This window comes from Limulus polyphemus, unplaced genomic scaffold (genome assembly GCF_000517525.1).
Source record: "Limulus polyphemus unplaced genomic scaffold, Limulus_polyphemus-2.1.2 Scaffold5881, whole genome shotgun sequence".
In the NCBI taxonomy this organism is placed as follows: domain Eukaryota; kingdom Metazoa; phylum Arthropoda; class Merostomata; order Xiphosura; family Limulidae; genus Limulus; species Limulus polyphemus.
The window spans coordinates 39,600-48,608 of NW_013671491.1; the positions used below are offsets into that span (position 1 = coordinate 39,600).

Genomic DNA, 9,009 nt, shown 5'->3' on the forward strand with positions numbered 1-9,009 from the left:
ATTCACACACTTTACTTACGGCGCCTACTGTTCGCTTGACTCAATTATCTATCTCTTCAATCCCCCTGATTTTTCTCACCAAACTTATATACTAAAAAAAGAGGGCATCTCGATCAGACTAGAGTTGCCGGGCAAATTCATGATCCTTCGAGAAACTCCAGCGCGCATGCTCCCAGGGTCACGTGACTTCCACTGTCGTAACAATACTAAGAAGTGCAAATCACATATAAGAAGTTCAATTAAAATGGTGAACTCCTTTACATGTATCTCACCATGTCCCCAATTATCTGTTTTTATAAATAGACCCCTAATTATCACTCACAGATTTAGCTTTGTAAATTATCAGTTATTTAAACCTAAAACTACTACCACTAACATCATTTGAATGTTAGTTATGCAGTTAAAAAGATACACGCTTGTTATGTAATTCCACTTTAAAGGACTTTTTTGTAGGAAAACGAGTTGATTTGCGAGTAATACATTTCAAATCCATCCTACCCTAGTAATATGCACATGGTGGAAACTAAATATGGCAGAAAAACCATTATGCACTCTATATATATTCCCCTCCGAAGCAAAACTGAAATAAAGGAGAACACCTAAAGGAGTTCATGCAATTTCATGTTCAGTGATTTTTATTGAAGAATGCAATTTACTCTTACCCTTTCAGTTATTGATAACTACAAATGTCTTGACTGTTGTGTATAATTACATAACAAAATGACATAATTTGAATATCTGCACTAGATATATGATTAAAGGAGATCACGTGCTTAAAAAAACTAATTTTATTACAAGCTCCAAATGAACATACCCAAAATATATCTTAATACCCTGTGTTTGGGGTACGATCAAATCAAATTATATACTTCCTGGATTGATTTTAGACTCTAATCTTTTTATTTACTCAAAAATTTGTAATTATTGTCTTGAAAATAAGCAACTGCAAAGAAGAACACATGATTAAGGTGACATGTTATTTTGGATATTTTTATATATGTGAAAAAGTAATGGGGCAATTAGCTAATAACAAATTTTCAAAACATAAATGTTTACTAATTAATCACAATAAAGGCTTGAGTCATAATTACAGTTTTTATGTTTGTTTTACGGCTTTGAAATTATTGTTTTCTACTGGCAACATGCTATTTTTAACATCCCACCATTGTTTATTTCCTTGGTTTGCTGGAAAAACTTAACACAAACTCAACATATTATATATGTTTGGAAAGATCTGTCCATTGTCTATTGTTTAAAACATATTATATATTTGTGTAAGGTACGTTCTCAGAGAAATCTCCCCTCAGAACACTGGTTACCTCAAATTGGCACTTAAGAAAGCCTCTGATGATGTTATTCTGATTCAGTTTGTTAATAAAACATAAGTTTTGTGGAATTTTCTTCTCTCCATAATACAAGTAAATATGACTTTACAATACCCTTTGCAGTGATATTGGGTGGACAGAAAAGATTTCGTGTAGAGACAAGGAAAATAAAGATTTCATAACTCTAGAAGGTGAGTCTTTTGATAATCATCAGTTAATATTTTCATGTTAATCATCTGTTAGTATTATCATGTTAATCATTGCTTATAGCCATTGTACAAAACAAACTGTATATATATATATATAATAGTTTATATTTTAGACAGTGGATATTGTCAGCATGGTTTAGACTACTACTGTTGATGTGTTGAGCCAGTGTACAAAACAAACTTTCTATATGTATAATGATCAGTAAACATGTGTCTATATAGTACCAAACATGATGATGTAGAGGAAAAGGTTAAAAAAAACTGTAAAGTTTATGAATAGTGAATATCAATGGAAATGGAAGTTATAATTTTCCTATACTGAAAATGTATTTCTGATGGGTACTTATTTCCTCTCACAAGATTAGCTATTCTCGTTCAGTGCTGCTCTCTATATGCAAACTTTTCATAACGCATGCCATATGCATTGCACACCTAGCGCTGTTAGAAATATCACGTTCCAACATGTCTCTCATGCAAATCATCATGCCTCATCTCTTAACCAATGGTAGCCTAACACGCATGTGGCTCCCTCTACACTCCTTTACCGAACCTTCACTTCGATGTATGGCAGAAGGCGCAAGCACTAGAAAGTGGGGATGATGGGTGGGAAGTGTGAGAGAAGGTAAGTACCCATCAGAAATACATTTTCAGTATAGGAAAAATTATAACTTCCTATACGGTACTTACCTTCTCTCATAAGATTAGCTAGAATTCCACATTGAAAAGGAGGAGAGACCGGTGTGAGGGAACAAATGAAGCCCCCCAAAAGTGTCCGAAGGATATCTCTGAACCTAAGAGATAGAGATCGAAAGAGGTGAACTGCACTACTTCTCAGCCATGTATACTCTTTGCCCTTGTGGACAATATGACATGCACAAGGGTAGAAATGTAAGGTTAGAGTGGCTAGGGCATGTCGGACAATACTCAGCAAACAACTATATCCAAAACCTCCCCTCGAGGCACCGACAACCTCATGGGGGTAGGATGATGATCATAACTTCTTTATCTCAAACCCAAAAATCATGGTTTTAAGACCTGCACCAATATGCGGGTATGCCACAGTGACAGGATGTCCATCAAATGGAATCAACTCCCCCAAACATGGCACAGTCCAGTACCATTCAAAGACAATAACATCCCTGTAAGAAGAACGAGGGATAGTCCAGGAGAGCACTGGAACCAGCCCACTAACTATGCAGTGATGAAATACACAGACGGAGCAATTGAGGGAGGAAGAGAGACAACCTGCCTCCGTGGAAGGATTTATGTTGATTGGTTCATTCGAATCCAAAACCTCGATGCCAGGAACCAACATCTGTGTAAAGGTAGGATGAGGGCATCCAATCGAAGGGTGAACTGCAAGTGCAACAGATCAACTCCAGAGTGAAAGTAAAGTGGATTAGGAGGCTACTTCATCCCATAAGGGGATGGCTCAACTCTAGCTGATGTGTAAAAGGAAGTGGGAGGCAACATTATTTCGCAAGGTCACAACTCTAGTCCCCTGGTTTAGTAAATAGTAGCAGGAGACCACGTTAATCTAGAAGGTGATGACTTAATTCTCTTAGTTGTGCAAGTGTGAGTAGGAGGCCACATCAACCGGAAGCTGACAGCTCAACTCCATTGGTTGTGTAAATGGTAGTGAGAGGCCACGTCATCTTGGAAGGAGATGGCTCAACTTCAGTGTTGGTGTGTAACATGATCAGGAGGCCACGTCAACCAGCAACGTGATAGCTCAACTCCTCTGGAGACCACGTTGCATTTACACCAGCAGAAAATCATTGCCCTACTCTCAACTGAATGATCTGGGGAACACATTCAGGAGGGTGCTCCATGGTCCACCACCCTAGTAGCTTGGAACTAAAAGTGGCAAGGACTCCCATACTCCACTCAAAGAAAGGAGGGTGACTATATGGTGAAGAGCCCTGAGGAACATTATCACCAGAGGCAGTGCAATTGGTGACCTGCTTTGAAAAGCAGATCATACCTGGTTATTCATGTGAGGCATGGCAGGGATGGGCAGCAATACCCTTCTGCTTTACACATGTAGTCCATGGGTGGTATGGTCCAGAACAGGCATGTTTATGAAGCAATGACATCATGAGGTTGTTCACCTACAAGTGATCTTGTGGAACACCCCATCTCAACAGTGAGCATGGACTAGAAAGCACTAGTCAACATGGCAGACACTGCAGATTTAGAGTTAAAGAATACCTGAACAGGCACCACTCACCATAGAGTATGATCCATGATAAAAAAGGGAGAGAGAAAGCCCCTGAAATAGATGAACATACTGGGAGTTGTCCACATGCTGGCATGGAGGATATCCTCCATCAAACTATGAAGACAAGAAGCGACGGAAAAGGTGAGATGTCTGATTTGAAGGGAGGAAACATGGAACAAGGCATGGGAGGAGGAAGAAGGCAGGGAAGAATAGGTGAAAGGAACCAAAAGGCAGACCCAATTCATAAGGGTAGAAGGGGAAAGATCACAAAGGGAGGAGGATTGCCATGGGAGAAATAGAAGGTTGTGCATACCCCAAAAGATGCAATACATGTGATATAACAAAGAAGAGCCCAGACCAGACACAGAAATCTATTCAGATCCGGTCAAGGGTAAAGATGGGATATAGAAGGCAGGGAAATAGGAGAAAAATATGAACAAACCCTCCCTAGCTGCCGAGGTTTGGGGAGAAAGGAACAATTAGGATAAAGGAGAAGATAGATAGGGTGATAAAGGGTACATGATATGTCTATGACAAACACTTCTGTTGGCCAATGTGATCACAGGCCAACAGAAGAAAGAAATAAGTTTTAAGGGACAGATGAAACAAGGAGTACGAAGAAAGTGGTGCAAATGGAGGTAAAGTGAGGGCAGGACATCTTGGCAGCTGTCAAATTCTGGAGGAATGCATGAGCCCAGTAAGAACAGAAGGAAAACCTTACAATTTCTGGAAAAATGGAAGGTATTGGATAGGACTGTCCAATATCCTGAAAGTGAGGAGACTGAAGAACCATGTCAAACAGCCAGGTGAGAAATTCCAAAACATGAGTCACAGATAGCTTGTCAGCAGGAAATTCTCTGTCAGCAGACCAACAGTGGAAGACTTTCCACTTATGTCGGGAGACTTCTAAAGAATGTGGTAATAAGGAACCAGCTAACAAGGAGGCAACTCGATGCATGAAATTGGATCCATTTGCCAAGGACTGGACAAAAGCCAGGCATGAAGATGCAGGAGGATGGGTCACACAAAGACCTCCAATCTGGCTACTGCATCAGGTGATTTCTCTGGTCCATTCCACTCCTTGCTGAGTCTTCCTGTTAGAACCGTTTTGGCCAGCACAACCTTGGTTCCCCAGGTTATGGCATCTGCTCCTGACACCACCAGTTCCTCTTCCACTTTTTCCCTCCCTTCTTCATCAACCTTGATCCAACCTTCTACATTCCAATCTTCCCCATGGCTGAAAGCATCAACCACCAAGGCCTAGGATGTAGTACAGGTGACCAAAAGAGGGGCAATTTGGAATTGAGGCTTGTTGGCAAAAGCACCTAATTAGGGAAAAACCGAACGATTGCAAGGGTCCCGTAAAATAAGAGGATCCAATGCCCACTCTGTAGGATAGATTCAGTCCGGTGCAAAAGACTATCTGTGACGAGACTAAAAGCACCAGGTACATGACATGCAATAAGACAAATGTGACATGCATGGGCTCAGTATAAGATCTCCAATGTCCAAAAAAGAGGTCTCTGGACCAGGTGCCCCTGGTGGTTGATTTGTGCCCCAGCCATAGAGTTGTCCGAATAAACTATCACCATACAATGATGGACGAGAAGAAGAAAGTGATTTAAAGGCAGATGTGCTGCCAGAAGTTCGAGAATATTGATATGCAAGACAGATTCGTCCACAGACCAACAGCCCAAAGATTCCTGGTGATTGATCCATGCCCCCCCCCCAACCTTAAAGGGATGCATCTATGAACAAATATACATATGGACATGGGGGAAGAATTGGAATGCCAATTGACATATGAGGTTTGTCCAGCTACCAGTGCAGATCAGCTCACAGGGAAGGAGGAAGGGAGATGATGGTGAAAAGAAGCACCCACTGCAGGGATCTCGTGGGCACGACCTAGAGGGATAAGTTCAGTCATGGAGGACCACATCCCCTAGAATAGAACCTCACGAGTAGTATATGACCAAGTTGAGAGGGCTCGGTGAACTTAAAGTTCCATGGACTGAAGACATAAAGAAGTCATGGCATGACTGATCTTGGTTTCAAAAAAGACTCCTAGACAGACCAGGTATTGTGTAGGTCGAAGGAACGACTTTTCCAGTTTGTTGTGAGATAAATCAATAACTGGCTGCTAATTCTCGGTTTTTGTGGGGACTGTGATAAGGTGGGAATAAAGACCCCTGGAAGGGAGGCCGACCAGTTCAATAGCCCACTGTAAAAGCAATTACTGAACTACCTCTGACAGATGCTGACACACCACTGGATTTGGAGGAAGAAGAAAGGAAATAGGGCAAGGAGAGAGAGGAGGAGAGGAAAAAACTGGAGAATGAATCGTTCTGACAGAATGCATATCACCCATTGATCCTCAATGAAGAGATGCCAGTGAGGAAGAAAGTCCAACAGTCGAGCTCCTACCAGCCCTAAACCCACAGGGTACTCACTGGTATTGTTGGCGACAGATGTTTCATCTTTAAAGAAATCAATGAAAAGAAGTGCCCGACTACCAGGAACGAGTAAGGGTTGGGAGGATGAAGGATAGGAGACAGGAATAGGGGGCATAAGAGGTTCTGACTGAGACAAACAGGCGACAAAAGACGTGAGGGTGGATTGCTGACAGGCTGATGTAACCTGAGGCTTGATAGTTTGTTGGACATTACCAAAGACATGACATTGCAAAAACAGAGCAAGACGTAAGTCCTGTAGATATGGAGAGGGTAAACTGTCCCAGGCCAATACAGCATTCCTACCAATAAGGTCACAACAGCAAAGAAACCACGTGTGTAATGCCAGTGCCACGGAAAACATGTAGGCTAATTTTGAGAAGAGAATGTGCAGGGTATCCACAGAAAAACCCTCAGGATGTCTGTTGAATGCCTTAGAGAGGAGATTTATGGAAGAAAAGTACTGTCTAAGGGTGGTTAGGGTAAGACAAGGGCGAGAATATTGGGCATGGGTAAGACTAACATTATAATCAGGATCATTATGATCAAGTTTTGCCGAAATAGATAGTGACAAATTGAATTGGTTTATAGCAGAAAAGACATTAAAAGTTATGTTCATAAAGAAACCACTTTTGGCAGAAAAAATGTTCCATCTTCAGAAGGTAGCACTAGCACACACAAAAAAAGGTCTGAGCTTGAATGCTGCCAGATGTGAAATGAAGGTTCGGTACAGAAGTATGTAGGGAGCCACATGTGCATATTAGGCTAGTACTGGTTAAGAGATGATGCATGATGATTTACATGAGAGTCACGTTGGAACATTATATTATCAAGAGAGAGAGGGGTGCACAAGGCTTGTGGCATATATATTACGAAAAGCTTGCATATAGAGAGCAGCACTGAACGAGAATAGCTAATCTTGAGAGAGAGAGAGAAGGGTAAGTGCCGTATCGGAAGTTTATCTTTTTTTATGTTCTTAATTAGTTAGTATTGTAATAGCTACAAGTCATGACTCCCCCCCTTCCCCCACTGTTTCAGTGGTAAGCATGAGGTCTTATCTGGAACTTCTACTGTTCCACAGTGTCTTCAGTCAATAACTCGGGTAATTTTCTATTATAAATAATTCTCAGCTCATATCTGGACCTGCTGCTATTTCAGAGTTTTTTTGCTCTGTAGCTATTGGCAGCCAAACTGGTAGCTACACTTATAGCATTGATAAGAATTTTACAGCAAATATTCATTGATGATGGGTAAAACAGAATAAGTTGATAGCTTGGGTAGTTTCTATGTAAAACTGTTGTCAGTCAATTACTCTAGTTATTTCTATTTAAAATTTTTGTCACTTTGTTATGTGGGTAATTTTTATTAAACTTGTCTTCAGTCAATAGCTTGGGTAGATTTCTATTTAAAACTCTTATCATATCCATCATAGGGTTTCTTGTTGCATTTCAAAATTACAGGCTATCTTGTTTTACTAAAAAATTTTTGTTTGTTTTAGATGTCAGCAAACACAACATGCAACAAGACTGGTGGCCAAGTGTGATGGTGACATCACCAGGTTCACCTGAAACTGTAAGATTATGCCCCCGCTCACCAGTTATAGGTGGTAGATTACAGGTGAAGTACCACCATCCCTTATCCCATTACTCTTTAGAAAATGTAATAAATGAAATAACAAGCAACTACCTTTTTAAAATGGAACAAATTACTCCATACATATTAGTTTTAGTTCTTAAATGTATATAGTTGTGGAGTAAATTACCCCCATACCATACATCTTAATTTATATATGAACTAGCGAAAGTACCCTGGTTTGCTTGGGTTATTAGGTTGATATATTTTAGATGGCTATGTCAGTGTATGTATTTTGAACCTATTATAGCATCCAGAAGGTGGACATAGTCTTGGACTCAGAGCTTCTTTTGGTTCATGCAAATGAATTGTAGCAATTGTTGCATACATTACCATTTGCCCATTATTATTTTAGTAATGGGGGTGAAAAGGGGCCATGAAACCTTGGAAGTGTAGTGATTGTTTGTATGATTTTAAGAAATTAATAAATAAGCCTAAAGTAGAGAGATAGTGTGAGATAACCTAGCCTAGAACAAAGTGCATAAAACTTATCATGAAAGTAAAAATATCGATCCAATTTTAATCTCAGGTTCCACTTAATATGGGTGAAAATTTCGGGTTTCTAGGTTCTTTCCATATGGAGCTATGGCAGTCACACACAGACACACCTTTTATTATTATAGATGTAATTTGTGGAGTAAATTATCCTATATATCTGGTTTATATATGTATATTGTTTGTGTAGTAAGTCATCATATAAACTAAACCTAAGATGTGTGAGGTGTATATTGTTTGTGTACTAAGTCATCTCACACATCTTAGTTTTAGTTTATATGTGTATATTGTTTGTGTACTAAGTCATCTCACACATCTTAGGTTTAGTTTATATGTGTATATTGTTTGTGTAGTAAGTCATCCCATACATCTTAGTTTATATGTGTATATTGTTTGTGTAGTAAGTCATCCCACACATCTTAGTTTTAGTTTATGTAGTAAGTCATCCCATACATCTTAGTTTATATGTGTATATTGTTTGTGTAGTAAGTCATCCCATACATCTTAGTTTATATGTGTATATTGTTTGTGTAGTAAGTCATCCCATACATCTTAGTTTTGGTTTATATGTGTATATTGTTTGTGTAGTAAGTCATCCCATATATCTTAGCTTTAGTTTATATGTGTATATTATTTGTGTAGTAAGTCATCGCATACATCTTAGTTTTAGTTTATAT

At 39.5% G+C, this 9,009-nt stretch overlaps 1 protein-coding gene across 1 annotated transcript in view; it reads left to right on the plus strand.

The window, feature by feature from the left end:
* Window positions 1-9,009, plus strand: part of LOC106473097 (regulating synaptic membrane exocytosis protein 1-like) — a 40,842-nt gene that overhangs the window by 20,061 nt on the left and 11,772 nt on the right. The window contains exons 7-8 of the mRNA XM_022401596.1: window positions 1,449-1,516; window positions 7,704-7,822. Coding sequence (XP_022257304.1) covers window positions 1,449-1,516; window positions 7,704-7,822 — 187 coding nt within the window. The remainder of the gene's footprint in view (window positions 1-1,448; window positions 1,517-7,703; window positions 7,823-9,009) is intronic.